General features: G+C 43.0%; 1 protein-coding gene across 2 annotated transcripts in view; it reads left to right on the top strand.

Annotated features, from left to right (window-relative positions):
* The window catches only part of LOC147697773 (uncharacterized), a 303,212-nt gene that overhangs the window by 191,952 nt on the left and 94,562 nt on the right, over positions 1 to 16,698 (top strand). For both annotated transcript variants that reach the window (XR_015299158.1, XM_086933339.1), the window contains exon 6: positions 3,371 to 3,606. Coding sequence is in view for 1 of the 2 variants with exons in the window: in XM_086933339.1 (XP_086789465.1) it covers positions 3,371 to 3,606 (236 nt within the window). In the remaining variant the exon portion in view is untranslated. The remainder of the gene's footprint in view (positions 1 to 3,370; positions 3,607 to 16,698) is intronic.

Genomic DNA, 16,698 nt, shown 5'->3' with positions numbered 1-16,698 from the left:
CCAATATTATATCTAACAAGCCATAGTTGCAGCCTATTTATCTTATGCAACTAATAACCATTGACAAAGCCAATAGTCCTTACTTGTTGTAGGTATGATGTTACTTGTATCACATATCTGGATGCAATGACAGAAACAGCAAAATACAAGTCAGCACCTATCTCTTCGGAGACTAGGCAGACACGGCGCTGGAGCACTTTAAGGACTCACAGGCTACGGTCAAGTCCTTGGGCCTCTCAGCTGCCTCCTCTCCCCAGTCTGCCTTTTGACACCTTTCGGGGTTGAAGGAAAGAGCTTTCTACAGCGCCAGCCCTACCGCAGCCACCAAGCTGCGCAAGTTCCACAACTCGTGCACAAGGCCGCAGTTCATTCTGACCCTGTAGATAAGGTAGCCAGAGGTAAGGTCAAGTCACCATCCCAGCAGTTTCAGCGTTCAAACTCTCATAGTCGTGCCCTTCAAGAACAGGATCCACCACTGGCAAAACATTACTTCGGACAGGTGGGTTCTTTTTAGATTATCAGAAGGGGCTACTCCTTCCCCTTCAAGACCATCCCCACTCCAAGCCTCCTCCTCCAACCCTCCATCCTTCGACCAACTGACAGAGGGATATCTATTTTTGCTCCGAGACGAAGTCATGGCTCTCTTGGCCAAGGGTGCCAAAGAAAGGGATCCAGCACCAGAAGTAGGCGTTGGTTGATATTCCCACTACTTTCTTGTCCCAAAAAAGGACAAGGCCTTCGTCCTATCCTAGACCTTCTGGCCCTCAATTGCTTGTAGGAATTCAAGATGCTCACTTTGGTTCAGGTCTTGTCTGCCCTGGACCCAGAGGACTGGATGGTAGCGTTGGACTTGCACAAAACATATTTTCATATCCCAATCCTGCCTGCCCACATGCGTTACCTGCGATTCTTAGTGGTCCAAGAGCACTTTCAGTCCACAACGCTCCCTTTCGGCCTTACCAGCGCCCCTTGGGTGTTCCACAAGGTGATGGCGGTGGTCGCAGTTCATCTGCAGAGATCAGGGTTGCCAGTCTCCCCCTATCTCAACGACTGGCTGTTAAAGGCGTGCTCCACCTCCAGACTTTTCTCTGGCATTATTGGGCTCTCACTAAGACCATATATGCCTGCCAGTGGAAGAAAATTGTGATATATTGTACAGAGAAGTCTGTCAACCCTCTTCCTGCTTTCCTTTTCGATGTTTTACTTTTTATTTTGACCCTTGCCCACCAGGGCTCTGTTCTGGGCACCTTGAAAGGGTATTTATCTGCTTTGTCTGCTTTTTCGAGGCAGCCAGACCAACCCTCTTTATTAAAGTCACTCATTGTACATTGATTCCTAAAAGGCTTTGTACATATGTTTTCACCTTCATTATGCCTCAGTGGGACCTTCATTTGGTTCCCACATTTCTCATGTCTGCTCCTTTTGAACTCCTGCACAGTTGCCCCCACTGGCTGCTCACAATAAAAACAGCCTTTTTAGTGGCAATCACATCTGCCAAGAGGGTGAACGAGTTGCATGTTTTTTTGTCCAAGCCTCCCTTTCTGATGATATTCCCTGGCAAGTTGGTACTTAGCACTAGAGCCTCTTTCCTTCCTAAAGTGCTAACACCTTTCAATGTGGGCCAATCTGTCACCTTGCCCCCTTTCCTTGCTCCTCCGCATCCCTCTGAAGAAGAGGAACAACTTCACCGTATGGACCCTAAAAGAGTGTTGTCGTTCTACCTTGACTGCACAAAAGAGTTCCGGGTGGATGGCCAACTCATCATGGGGTATGTCGGAACGAAGGAAGGTCGAGAAGTGCAGACGAGGACCATCTCCAGATGGGTCGTCCTCTGCATCAAGACAAAGAAGCAGCCGTCTGAAGACTTAAGAACTAATTCCACCAGAACTAAGGATGCTACTGTTGCTTCAGCATGTGGAGTCCCAGTCGTGAAAATCTTTCAGGCAGCTATATGGGCATCCCCACACATGTTTACCATGAATTACTGCCTTGACGGTCAAGTCCAAAGGGATGGTCATTTGTCTGTAAAGTCCTGAAGGACTTTCTAGTCTGAAACATGTCTGCTGCCCCTCTTCCGGGGATGGTATTGCTTGGGTAGCTCTTCAAAGGTAAGGAATCTGCGGCTAGATTTCTCTTTCAGATGGACAAGTTAGTAACCTCTGGTAATGCCTTTACTGCTAGAGACAGTATCTAACTGTAGATTCCTTACTGACTCATCCGTTCTCCCTGTACTGTTGACAAGTTTCTAGGGTCAGGGTTGTTCCCTTTAAGGGCACTAGTTTTTAAACACGCCAATGTCCGTACTCTTCATGCCTCCGTGTTTTTGGCATGGAAAGTTGTGAAAAGTAACTGACATCAGCGTGCCAAGGTGGCTCCTAATATAGGTGACACAGTCGTGTGAAGCCGACCAATGTCGCCTACCGACAGGCAGAGGTATTCCTCAAAGAAGAATCTTCTAGATCCAGTCTGATGCCTGGGAAAATCAAAGGTAAGGAATCTGCAGCTAGATACTGTCTCTACCAGATAAGGCCTTACCGAAGGTAAGTAATTTGTCCTTCAGTGCTGCAAGAGTGATTTCATCAGTATTGTTGAAGAAATATTTGCGTGTGGTTCAAGAAATAAAGTGCATGCTGCTTTGGTGTATTCTTCATCATGTCATGAAGAAGTAGGATAAAGACTATGATGGCGAGGTGGTTATTTACCGATTGCCTTATTCACTTTCCTCAGATTTACCTTTCCTCCCTACACCACTCCCTTCAACCCATTTGGGTTTCTTTAGCTGCCGACTGTTATGGCTATGGTAGCAAATATCAACTTGTCCTGTAGGTGGCCATACATAGGACCTTGCACAAGAGGTAGAAGGGATTAGACCCTACAAACCTCTAAGTCCACTTTTTAAATTTCTTTTTTGGCAGTGAGATACATGTTGTGAGGTGCGGACACAATTTATTGTGTCATAAAGCCACTTAGATGAGGAATAACACATCAGAATGATAAAAATCACCGGATAGTAATTTGGTAATTTAGCAACCTTTGCCTCTTCTTTGTTTGAGCAGGAAAGTGGATCAGCAGGACTGATTGCATTACATAAAGAAGCTTTCTGGTTTATTTGTTTCTGATCTGTGAGTCAGATGTTGTAGAGGTGGATGTGCAGGGATTCAATGATTCATAAGACAAGTTAAAGGGCACTGCAGCACAAACATCTGTTAGTTACTGATGGAGTACCATTCATATTCTAACACCGTGCACCAGCTTTCAAACTTTGCAAGTTAAACTTGTGCTATTTCATGGAAACAATTGCTAACCTGTTTCCTTGCCCGGTTTGTTCATCGTTTTGATTTGTATGTTTCTTTGACATCTTTTCTTACAGAAGGGGACCTATGATGAGGTAATAAAACATGGAAGATCTTTTCTAAGTAGGCATCATCAGGTGGAGTCTGTTGAAGCCTTGGGAGATGAGAATGTGCTCGGTCAGTTAAGTACACAAGCCGTGCTGTGTGTTCTGCATCAGCAAAGGGCAAAACTGCAGAGGATGACACAAGAAATGAAAACAAGAAAGAACCATGATGCTACAATCCCAAAGCAACCAATGGAAGAAAACATCAGGTGAGCGGCGATTAATATACATGTCGCTATTTACCAAAAGCAAATCTGCAACCAAAATGTATTTCTATTGTATGAAATCATGCTTTTGTTCTATAAATCACTAGTTGCTACGATCCTACCTTATTGCAGGGCTGTAAATAGCTGTTTTTTTTTCTTTTCCTAACTAATAAGGTGTCGGAATGGGATGTACCATGTTACAACGCATACTATTACAACTACCTACCGTTACAACGCGACCATTACAACGCATACCATTACAACGCATAGCGCTTTGAGGTGCTGGATAGTGGTAAGTATAATTTACTATTCTAACTCCAGTCCCCGTGGACCCTAGGGAAGGTGTTGGATAGTAAATTATACTTATTCCCTATCCTAGAGCGCCCCCCAGCGCAATGCGTTGTAATGGTATGCGTTGTAAAAGTCGCGTTGTAACAGTAGTGCGGAGTAAAAGATGCGTTGTAACGGGTGTATACCGTCGGAATGACAGTGTTTCTTCTGTGGTGTAAGCATTTTTCTGCTGCGTGTAAAGTTTCTACACAGTACACACTTTCTGACAGTTACTTTATCAAAATACCTTCTGGCATGTCTTACGTTTTTCCTTGTTTTTACGGGGGGGGGAGGGGGGTCCTTGAAAGGCTTTACTCACTCGCTGTGTTTCATCACTCCATGACTCGTGCAGGTGGTGGGGATGTCTAGATATTGCTTGCACGTAAGCGGGATGATGATCCAGCATTTCATAGCATAACCTGCTCCTAGATGGCATTGGTTTCTTCTGAATTTTGAGAACAAGATCCTCTTGGGGCGCTGCTAGTAAAGATAAAGGTGCATAATTACCTGAGACAAAATATATACAAGAAGACCCGGAATCCCTCTTTTCAATATAACGATAACCACACTATATTCTTTTGTTGGTTAGGCTATATTTATCAGCCTTTTACTTTTAAATTTTTCAATGTTTTTTGAATAGGAAAAAACTCATCAATTCTCAGAAACACATACAATTTATACAAACTCAACATAAATTCAAAACAAATACATACATTACAGCCAAAATAAATTAGACATCAAACCTATACAGTGTACGTCAATTGTTCAATTGCTCCAAATTTCAATGTGCAAGACACGAGCGCTACTCAACATATTGTCTCTCAATGAAAAGTATACCTACAATCTGCCTATTTGTAAGGTACTAAAACAACCAAATTTGTTGTGAGTATACAACTTTTTGAATCAATATACATAATTTCATTCATTCCTGCACTTCAACATGTCAGAACCTGCAGACGCATTTCCAGCACCGTATAACCTCTTCACGGGCTTTCCTCAGGGCTTCTTACTAATGGCAAACTTGGTGATCTTCTTGGAGCTTCTTAATCTATGGGACTTTCTGGACGGTTTACCATGTCAGCAACAATCTTGAACGGCAGCTTGTTGCAACCAGCGGTAGAATTCCAAAAAACTTCTATGACCAATGGGGGGGCACTTCACTTGTTTAATCAAAGTTCGTGGACCCGACTGCCATCCTCATGCGATCGGTCCTTTGAATAGTGCAAGACGCTCCTGGCGCCCCTCCCCGTACTTCTAATCCGCTGTGTGCACTTAATGCAGTGCTTCCCCGTGATCCATAATTGCTGTTCTGAGCGCTTCCAGCCTTCCTCTCCGCGGTTCACGGAGAGGAAGGCTGGAAGCGCTCAGAACGGCAATTATGGATCGCGGAGAAGCGCTGCATTAAGTACACACAGCGGATTAGAAGTACGGGGAGGGGCGCCAGGAGCGTTTTACACTATTCAAAGGACCGATCGCATGAGGATGGCAGTCGGGTCCACGAACTTTGATTAAACAAGTGAAGTGCCCCCCCCATTGGTCATAGAAGTTTTTTGGAATTCTACCGCTGGTTGCAACAAGCTGACGTTCAAGATTGTCGCTGACATGGTAAACCGTCCAGAAAGTCCCATAGATTAAGAAGCTCCAAGAAGATCACCAAGTTTGCCATTAGTAAGAAGCCCTGAGGAAAGCCCGTGAAGAGGTTATACAGTGCTGGAAACGCGTCGGCAGGTTCTGACATGTTGAAGTGCAGGAATGAATGAAATTATGTATATTGATTCAAAAAGTTGTATACTCACAACAAATTTGGTTGTTTTAGTACCTTACAAATAGGCAGATTGTAGGTATACTTTTCATTGAGAGACAATATGTTGAGTAGAGCTCGTGTCTTGCACATTGAAATTTGGAGCAATTGAACAATTGACGTACACTGTATATGTTTGATGTCTAATTTATTTTGGCTGTAATGTATGTATTTGTTTTGAATTTATGTTGAGTTTGTATAAATTGTATGTGGTTCTGAGAATTGATGAGTTTTTTCCTATTCAAAAAACATTGAAAAATTAAAAAGTAAAAGGCTGATAAATATAGCCTAACCAACAAAAGAATATAGTGTGGTTATCGTTATATTGAAAAGAGGGATTCCGGGTCTTCTTGTATATATTTTGTATTTCTGGCCCTACCTGGTTCCCGTCAATGGGCCAAACCCCTTTTGGTTTAATTACCATGAGGCAGCACAGCTCAAATGTGCTTACTCAAGGAGAAACGGGGATAGATTTGCATCTAACTTGCCTTGAATTTCGTTCACTAACAGTAGCCCGTCAGATTATCTGTCAGTGGTGCAAAGAGGTCTTGAGTGAACTTGGACATGGAACCGCATAGCGGTGGTTATATTCACTGGTAGTAAATGTTAATCCAGTTGTTTTATTGAAACAAATAAAAAACATTCTTTCACGTTTGAATTAATTAATTATTATTTTTTCTTTTTATAAGTGAGCTGAGTTGAATTTTGTTCTGGTTCTTACATCCATGAAGGTGGGAACGATATATGCAGACATGGGTTCTTCTATGACCACTATGCTATAGTACTCAAGCTGAACCTCACTAGTGAGTCCCACAAGTGGGCTGAAACGTGTCCTGGATTGCCTGTGTTCTTGTCTAGTTGGGGCCTGGCCTTTCTTTTTGGACTGGGCTGTACCTTTAAAAGCAGGACCATAACTGTTTTGCAGGACCGTAACTGATTTGCATAAGGCGGCTCTTTGTCCAGAGTGGAACAATGAGCAAAAGACAATAGAAGGGAATGTGGCCTTTGTGAGTGCAAATGGCTGAGATTAATTCAAGCATTAAACCCATGACTTGTTGTGTTTGAGGTAATACCTCAATGTACTTTGTCAAGGCTTTAATGTCATGTGATTAGATTAGTAGGCTAAAAATACAATATATCTGCCCATGTATATCTTAATTCGTCATTTGATCGTCCATGTTTTCGGTATCTGCCACCACGGGATTCATACTCGGAGTGGTCTGTTTGTGCTTTATTTACATTTTTACATTACCCAATCAGCTGGCAGTTTGGACTTGAATCTAAAATCACTATCCACATTATTTTCAGGATGCAAAGTACAACTAGCCTCTTCTGCTTATTAAGGCTGTAAGTAGAAGTGAAGTGAGCTGGCTTAACCAGATTAGCAAAAATGTGTCCGAAGGTTTTAGATGTGTATATTGCCGGACACTACATCATCTTAGAGGGAAACCATCCTGCCACTTTTTATGCGTAACATTTTCTAAACCTATTTTTAACTAAATAGCCCTCACCCTATATCCGTATCGGCTTTACACAGCTTACCCATGGCAAAGTAATGATCAGGTGATGTAATGGGCATGTACCTGGCAGAACTGGGTAAATGAAGGATGGTATGACGGTTTGACTTGTTCATTTTTTTTGGAAGAAGTAATTAGTAAAACTCAGCTGTGGCATAGCACAGAGAGATGAGCTGCTGTTTGCTCTGATAGCTTGAGCGCTAGTCATTTTTAAAAACTGGATCCAATCATTTGAATTTGCATACTCTTGAGTGTAGTTTTGGGGTTTTAGAAGAGATGTACCTTGCATCCCGCCATGTACAGCGCATCATCTTGCACATGGCATCACTGAAGAACTGTCTAGAGCATGGGTACTCACAAACATTTGCCCAGGGCCCACAAAGTACAGTTTGTGGTGTGCCTGAGGGCTGCACTGATGCTAGCAGGGTGCCCAAAGGCGGGCTGGGTCGGTCATGAATTGTGGGAGGAGGTTCAAAAACATGTTAAACAAACAGGCAAGCATTTATTTGCAGGTTAAAAAATGCTTGCTCATTTATTTAACATCATTTTCTAAATATTAGTTCTAGCAAATAAACAGAAGTTAGTGCTGCTGTTCACCGAGGGGGCCGCATATAAAGGTAAAAAAGGCCGCAAGTGGCCCTTGGGCCGTACTTTGAGTATCACTGGTCTAGAGCGTTAATGAGATCATATGACATCACCAATGATATCACTTTATAAACAAACACAATGTGTGATGCTCACAATGGGCACGTTAAGCACATTCAAGGAATTACTTAAGACCCTGAATACCTAAAAAGTCTAAATAACTCAACACTGTATGTTGGAAGCTGGCTTAGTAGATGGTGCACACTTATTCAAGTGATGCACCTTGCACTAATCCAGATAACCCTTATGGTGATTTTAGTGGTCTTTGAAAACCATAGAAAGGTCTCAAAGTGATAGCTGTGGAGTGCAGCCTTCAGGTTTATCTTGTAGAAGTGTAAAGCAGCTTGTTTTACCAACTTTAATCAAATAGAGTAAGTTAAATGAAAAAGAAACATACAGTATGTATATAAAATAAGTATTTTATTACACAACACACTCACTGACACATTGGTATATCTCCTACCCGGAGATATCAACACAATGCACAAGAATACTTTGAAATAATCAGGTAAGTATCACAAATATACACTGGTCTCCAGTGGGAGACCAAACCATACATTAAGAAAGTGGAATGTGAACTGCAAAGGAGAAAGGGACTTGGACCAGAAGACTCAGAGAAGCTGGGAACACAAGGAACCACCCAAGGTAAGTACCCAGGAATCCCATGAAGGCTTTGTGCAGAGTGGAAACACAGCTGCATGCCCAACGGAAGTCAATGGAAAAGTCACAGTTACAGTTTTAAGGAAACAGTACCCTTCCTGGAGGATCTCGAAGAAACCCTTTGGAAGACAGAAAGTTGGAGAGCCACCCCACCAGTGGATGCCCCAGGAACAAGGTTACCTGCACCAGGGAAGCCAGGTGCATAGGGAGGAAGTGATGTTGGAACCTGCCGTTAACGACAATGGGAGTCTTTGAAGATGATGCCTCTGGAGAAGACTGTGAAGGAGTCCAGTAGATTCCAAGGGTGGAATCTGGAAATGAAGAACCTGCCAGCAGAGGGGACAAAGTCTATGCCACTTGGAGGTGACCAGGAAGTATGGAAACACAATGCCCACCATTGCCGGTAGGTTCACGAAGAGACAATGGTGACCTTGTAGTTGTGAGGACCAGGCGACGCTGAGGGAGACTAGGATCCGCGCATGAGCTGTTGGATGTCGGTGTCTAGGAGTTCGGTGTCCGGGGGAGCACTGACAATCCTTAGTAGCTGCAACTAGCATGGAGAACGAAAAGGAGCAAACAATGGGAACCCCAAGGTCCAAGGAACTCACATAGATTAGGAGAGTCAGATCACGCTCTGAGCAAGCAGGGAAGCCCACTGAAGCAAAGGAAGACCCTCGACAGGACCTACAGCCTGAAGGCACAGGAGTCGCAAGAGGACCTCAAGCAGCTCACCAAAGTCGGAGGCCCACGATGCAGGAGATGCAGGCAGGACTCTGTTCTTTAGGAAGTGAGGTGCTGGAGCTTCTTGTAACCCGAAGATCTCTAGAGTGCAGAGCCAACTAGCCTTGGCAATTTAAATCAATGCAGTGCACAGGGGTTCTGTCCCAGCATCCCCAACGAGGGATACTGTCCTACAAATTGCGGGGAAGAAAAGTCAGGCCTCTGTGGAGCCACAGAACCACCACTTTTGTTGTTGAGCCTCTGGATGTTTGTTGGATGTCAGGAGCAGCAGACCGCTCAGCTTTGTTGCTGGGCCTGCATATGCAGGGGAACGACTCCTTCACTCCAAGGGAGATTTCTTCGGGTTTCCTTGATGCCCACAGGTCTTTTTGAGACCTTGATGAAGCACAGACACAGACGATGCAGAAGACTTTAAGAACAGCAAGAGCAGGAGCAGCAGGAGTCTTCCTAAGTGCAGTCTTTGTTCCAGTCGAAGTCCACGTGTCCAGACGATTGAAAAGTGACGGAGTTCCAGGGTTGAGTCTGTTCCCATGACAAATCTGAGGACCCACCCACATGGGAGCCCTTAAGTACCATTGAGAAAGGATTGGGATGACTTGGGGGTCCCTCCCAAAGGAGGGGCTGGACAGAGGGGTGGACACTCCCATCTCCTTTGTCCAGTTTCGTGCCAGAGCAGGAACCAAGGGTTCCTGAACTGGTTCAAACTGTAGTATGCAAGGAGGGCACCAAATGTACCTTTCAAAGCCGTCTGGTGGTGCTGCAAAGCGTCCCCACCCCAGCTCAATACACTAAGTCCTGTCTGGGATGCGGTTACACCCTCCTGTGACAGGAAACCTATTGCTATACCTACCCCTACTCGAGCTCAGCTCAGCAGCAGGAGGGCAGAATTGTGTCTTTGGCCGGCAGCAGCACTAGCTTGCTGGCAGACAACGAAAGGCTGTTACCAAGAGTACAGGGGGGTCCCCTAAGGAGCCCCGCAGTACATGGGATCATACTTCCAGCACTGGTCAGCAGCAGCAATAGGTTGCTGGCAGACCCTGAAAGGCTGTTACTGGGAGTACAGGGGGATCCCCTAAGGAGCCCCCAGTACAATGGATCATACTTCTAGCACCGGAATTGGTGTTGGGGTATGATTCCAACGTTTGATACCAAACATGCAACAATGGGGGTAGTGATGCACACCTGTTTTCTCTATTCCTCCAAACTTGTCCAATATTATAACTGAATGCGTGCAGTTTGGTAAAGTGCCAGGCCCAAATGGCACCTGGGTAAGACTCATTTTATGATTTGGGGCATCTTGCGCCCCAACCAAATGCACTGCTGCATATTGCCAGCTTAGTGGTCACACAATGATTTCAAGTTAATCAATGTATTCCTTCTAATCCATGCTGTAACACCACTTATATTCAACTTTTATTCATCAATTTTTACATCCAGACGCGGAATGGTATGCCAATTTTCTCGTTTTCTTATTTTAAAGCTGGGCCATCCGAATCTCTTGCAAAAACATGAATGACGCAAAAATTCATCCAAGGCAGTGTTCATTTATTTCAAAACCCAATACATTTCGGGCCGCTTGTGCCCTTTATCAAGGGTCACTGGAATGACAAGTAAAACAATCACATTTAAAAAATAATCATGTTTGCAAAAATATTTCTACTTCTAACATCAGTAGTATTTACACGTTGATTTGCAATTTATCTGGGTGCTGCATTCAAATGTAACTTATATTTGTACCCCATAACCAGTTCTGCCACAATAGTGCACACCATTAAACAAAACGATCCTCTCAGTTCATATATATAATTACCCGGTTTTTATCTTTCACTCACATACAACTCGCAAAACCATCATCTGTCTCATTTTATTACAATGAACACACTAACTTTTCCTCATATGGCTCCTTTCTTACTCCCAATCTCTTCATCCCACTTTTTTTTTTTTTAACTCTTACCTCTCACTTAACGTTTACTCTGGCATGCGATTGCCATCTAGTGGCCGACTCAAACGCCCCACTCGCTTTAAATAAACCTTACGTACACTCTTACTTTTCATTCACCCTCAAACTCACCCTCTATCATACTGCTCATTAAACCTCCTTCAATCAAAGCTAATTTATTCATATATTTCTCTCGATCCGCCCTTATTTTGACCCCGTACCCATACGTTCATATATTCACTCTAATGCGTCCTTCCATTAAGCTAACCCCCCAACAGCTACTAACCTTAAACTCCAATGCATTACGCACTCACTCCCCATGTTTCCTACATTACTCCTGCACTTAGACAACATGTCCATACATTCCCAATCCCTTTCTCAATCCCTGCATTCTATCTCCTACGACTCAAATGCCAGCATTCCTTTCATCTCACTGTTACGAAAAACACTGTTCCATACCTGCCGTAATCAATAAAAATCAAACGTCCTCATTTCCAGTTTGACAGACAATTGTTCCCTCCATTCTTCTACAACCCCTTACTTAATGACTTACACCCCTCCCGATTGGTCCCCTGTTAGACAGTTTCTCGCCAACAGTGTTACTGTACACCCACCCGCCAGCTCCGTTCCGCCAGCCTCGCCCTCGCCTCTGTACCTCGAGTTCGGAAATCCACCGTCGGAGGAAGATCCTTCTCCGTCGGAGGAAGATCCTTCTCCTACCTGGCAGCCAAGACAATGAACTCCCTCCCCACTCACCTACGACGACCCTGGACCATCTCTCCTTCAGGAAACAACTCAAGACCTGGCTGTTCGAGCAGAAGCAACCCCCCCCTCTCAGCGCCTTGAGACCCTCACGTGTGAGTAGCGCGCTATACAAATTTTTGTGATTGATTGATTGACTTTGAAAATTACTTTTGCAATGTCATAAGTTCATTTCCCACAATGCAGTTCAATTGTTAGGCTTCAGTCAAACAACATCGTAATCTAATTCCTTCGTAATTGTCTCCAAATCACTGTAATCAATATGAACCTTTTAACTAAAATGAATTGCCATCCAGTGTTAGTGAAGGTTATCATCCACAGAATATAACCATGTCTTTTCTAACGAACCATGATGTCTCACCAGTCGTGTGGAAGAATGCAATCTTAGTCCTGGTTTCTTCTTTCTCATCTCAATGTAGGGCATTTTTTACGACAAAAATACAACAATGGGGGTAGGGATGCACACCTGTTTTCCTTATTACTCCAAACTTGTCCAATATTATAACTGAATGTGTGCAGTTTGGTAAAGTGCCATGCCCAAATGGCACTGGGGTAAGAATCATTTTATGATTTGCAGCATCTTGCGCCCCAACCAAACGCACTGCTGAATATTGCCAGCTTCTCCCAACCCATCTCACCTTGTCTGCAAAAGCTCGGCAACAGATCTATTTCTTCCAGTGTGTGATAGAGAGCATGGTGGTATAGGGTTGTTTTATGTCCCGCATTCCATATATTGCGCAAAAACTCAGGTCTTGGCCCACAGATTTGTATGGCACTGGGGAGGGGCCCTGGTGTTGGATTCAGTTAACCGGCATTTAAGGCAGACGTGTAATTAGCATAACTGAAAAGGAGATGTCTCTTCTCCTGAATGCACATAAATCTGCTCTCTGGCCTACTGCAGAGGACCAAATGGCTGGACCATATTTCATTTTGGTGTCCTGTGAAAATTAAAGGCGGCTATGGCAAGCATTTTCTTTTAAACTTACTTATTCTTTTTAAATTGTGTTTAGTTTTCCCGAGTAAAAAAAATAAACCACACCATTCATGTTTGAAATGATTAAATTCAGTGTATTTTGTATTATTTTTTTTACCTTTCTAAACCCTGTTTCAGAAATAAGCATGAACAAAACAAATAGCTTGGCACTCCTTATAAAAGGAAGACCTACTGGCTCAGCAAATGACATTGTAACATATCCTTACAATAAAAAAAAAACATGTGACCATTGCTCTAGCTTGTAAAGACCGGCCCTATTGGTTTTGCCAATGCTTATTATGTTTTGACTCATAGCGATGGTGTCTCTTTAACTGTTTGGTTTTTCCCACCTAATTGTTCTGTTTTGAAAACATACTTTAACATATTATGAGCAGAGAAAACCTTCGCTTGATCTTAAATAGAATTAAAAAAAAAAACTTTTTGGGCGGTATACTGTATCGATTTATTGTGCACCTAGCCCCTGTTGATCAATGTCTTTGCCGATGTGCATGAGAGAGATTATATGCTGGCCTTGCTTTCAGCCGGTCCTGGGAACGGCATCCAAACACCCATGCATCCATTCCCCCTGCACTGATCCTCCGGCTGCGTACAATGAAGTTTTGCACCCAGAAACCCTTACGCCTAGTCCCCCTTGCCCAGCATTATTTGGGCACATGAGTTGCAGTCAGTTATCTGCTTCGCACTCCTTTTGTCTCGATTCTATAGAAGTTGGGCACAGTGCCTGGACTGTTACTATCAATGGATTGGCCAAATTTTGGACACGACCTATCTGAGATCTACTAAACAACAACTTTATGTGTACACTATTTTTCAATAGTACTAGATTTATAAACAATATATAATAATAATCCCTATAGAAAACCGATTGATAACAGAAAGATTACTGCATTAATTTATGCACAATAGAGAGGTTCGTACAAGAGTCTTTTATTTTGGTTGTTTCTGTTTTGTTTCTATTTTTCTTTTAAGTTTCTTTGAAAAATGTTGTCATAAACATCAACTACAAAATAGTCCTTACAACAAAACCACAAGTAAATGCATTGGGGCATAATACCTCTATAAAGAATTAATTTTTTTAACAAATAATAATGTAAGTAAGTAATGTTATTTATGATGATCGATTACTTAAAATCATTATATGTCAAAACACTTAAAATCAGACTTAGCAATGTATCCTATTAAAACATATTAGTAAAATCACTTCATTATAACGTTCAGTGATAAAGCAAAATTGATAAAGAGCTCTACAGTTCCTTCCAACATAGCCGTTGTAGTGCCTGGTTCTGATTTTTTGTTTTATAAATTGGACATCTGGCACTGTTGGGCGACTGGCACTAGACAGGTGTATTCCGGTGTATGAAATGTCTTGTGATTGGGACCCTTGGCGACTTGCTGGTTTGATGCAGCATGTTCGCTTTAGGAACAACGACTTCCTTTGTACCTTTCAGGGGGGGTGAGTGTTATTCTTGTAGCATTACTAAATGCTGTCTGTGAGCTTCTTACTGTATTGTTTAGGCGTTAATATGGAGTCTGTATAGTTTCTTGCCGTAAAAATACTTTGAACTCTTGCTTTGCTGGACTTCGGCCCTTGTAGCTCTTGTAACATTTGGACATTTGAAGGACGGGTGCCGAACTGAATATTACTGGTTTGAGGATATCTTGTAACTTGGCCTTTGTCTCCATGCTAGTTTGGTTTTTAGATTGTGCAGCTTACGTTTGGGGATGCTTCTGTAGGCCGAGGTCTGCTGCTTGATGCCTAGTGTTGGTATGTTTTGTTGTGTTTGTAAGAGTGGTACGAATTTGAACGTACATTTCCCCAGCTTGGCTAGGGTCTGTGTAGTGTTGGAGGAGAAACACAGATCCAAGGCTTCTCTGCAGTGTTTGAGGCCATTAGTCCTTGAACCAGTACCACAAGTAAATGCACTGAGGCATGAAACCTCTATAAATAAAATATTTTTTTAGCAAATCCTAATGGGACTATTTTCAATTTTTGCTCTTCCAACCACATGTAATGTTTGCATCGCATGCAGTACAGTGATACATTACACAAGTATGGGGCATTGCCCAGTTCTTGGGCTATATTAACTACTTGTGGTGTAATACCTTCTGTGTTTTCGGTTTGATGGTTTTTGCTTAGATTACTTTCTTCTTCTCTTTTTTGTTCAATTGCTTTGTGTGAGTGCTTTGGCTTACCTTAGTTTTCACATGGTTCTTCTTGATTGTAGTTCCATATGAGTACTTGCCAAATTGTTCACAACAGAAGACTGAGTCACATAATTTGTAAGTGACTTTGGGGGCATTTAATATTCCATACAGGCTAAAAAATTGCACAATTACTATTCAGTGGAATCTCCAGGCGGCGCAGTTGGTGGATCACTTATCTCCTCAATAATCAAATATTCATTATGCTCTTCCTCTTGTAGCACTGACAACAGAAAGGGCACAGCAGCCTCTTCTATTGAAAATAATTGGTGGCCCTCTTTCTTGTCAGCCATGGTGGTTCTTCAACTTTAATGGAATGTGCTGATCTGTCTCCTGCTCAATACAGAATGAGGAAAACTCAGAAAGGCTGGTTACTTTTATTTTTTTATCACACAGTCCCTTTTTCCGTACCCGAAAGAACATGCAACTTCTAAATCTTTGAGCTTCCGACAACCCTTATAAAAATTTCAGCCAGCCCCCTTTCCTGGCTGAAAGTCCACAGATCCCAATGGAAGTTCTCCAGTGGGACTTTTGGGTCTAGATCTTCAAAGTTCCAGTTCTAGGCCAACAGACACCAGGCATGCACAATTTCAGAAGTGCAATCCTTCATGTGTTTATTATTCTGCTGTCTAGCTTCCACTTCTTATTCATAAACAAACAGTTGTGAAGTTTAAAATTCCTTTTAGTGTTAGGTCTAGCCAGGTCCTACGCGGCCTGGTGCAGCAGAACATTTCCAAAATAGATCAATATGGCACAAGAATACGACTGACCATTGGATGGGCGCTTTGAGATTGTTAGAGGGAATCTATGAACACATTAGACTTCTTTGTCCCAATCCCGCTGTGCAAGTTCTGCCAAAGAGTTTTTCAGCATGGTGATTGTGAACTTCCTTATATCACTGCCTTCGCAATTTTCAGGTATCCCTAGCAACCTCAATTTGTTGAGACGTGGGCGATTCTCAGACTCCTCTAGCTTCCACATCACATTTCTCAAAGTTCCCTCTGGTGATGTAGCCGGCGTTTTCAGCGGATCTACGGTGTTCTCCAATACCTCGGTGCGAGTCTCCACCATGTTTATTCTTTCTGCTATCTCTGTACCTGTTTTCCCAATCTTGCACACTGAGCCTTGTAATTTTTTTAAGGCAAGCTGTGCCTGTCGGTTCTCTGTTTTGACCTCATCCTGGAATAATCGCAAGGATTGTAAAATCAGAGAGAGGGTGGGCTTGGTTGATTACTCATCATTTTTCTGTGCAGTCTTACCCCCTGGCATCTCCCTTGGAGTTTTTCGCGTTTTGTTTATTCCATCAGGGGGTAGCAGCTGAGTGGCTGAGTAATCCCAGCCTAGTTCTTCCTCGTCCTCTCTCCCCCGGAAAGCTCTCTTGCGGTTTCTTTTTCCTGATGAGCGTTTGGTTCTTTTCGGGGACCCCCTCTCCCTTTGCAAACTATTTTTGCTTGATGGAAAATTCCTGCCATCAGTACTGGCCGTCATGCTAATGTCAGAGTCT

The sequence above is a fragment of the Lissotriton vulgaris genome, chromosome 8 (assembly GCF_964263255.1).
Source record: "Lissotriton vulgaris chromosome 8, aLisVul1.2, whole genome shotgun sequence".
Taxonomy (NCBI): Eukaryota; Metazoa; Chordata; class Amphibia; order Caudata; family Salamandridae; genus Lissotriton; species Lissotriton vulgaris.
The sequence above is the reverse complement of the archived record's forward strand: the minus strand, read 5'-3'. Positions and strand labels throughout refer to the sequence as shown.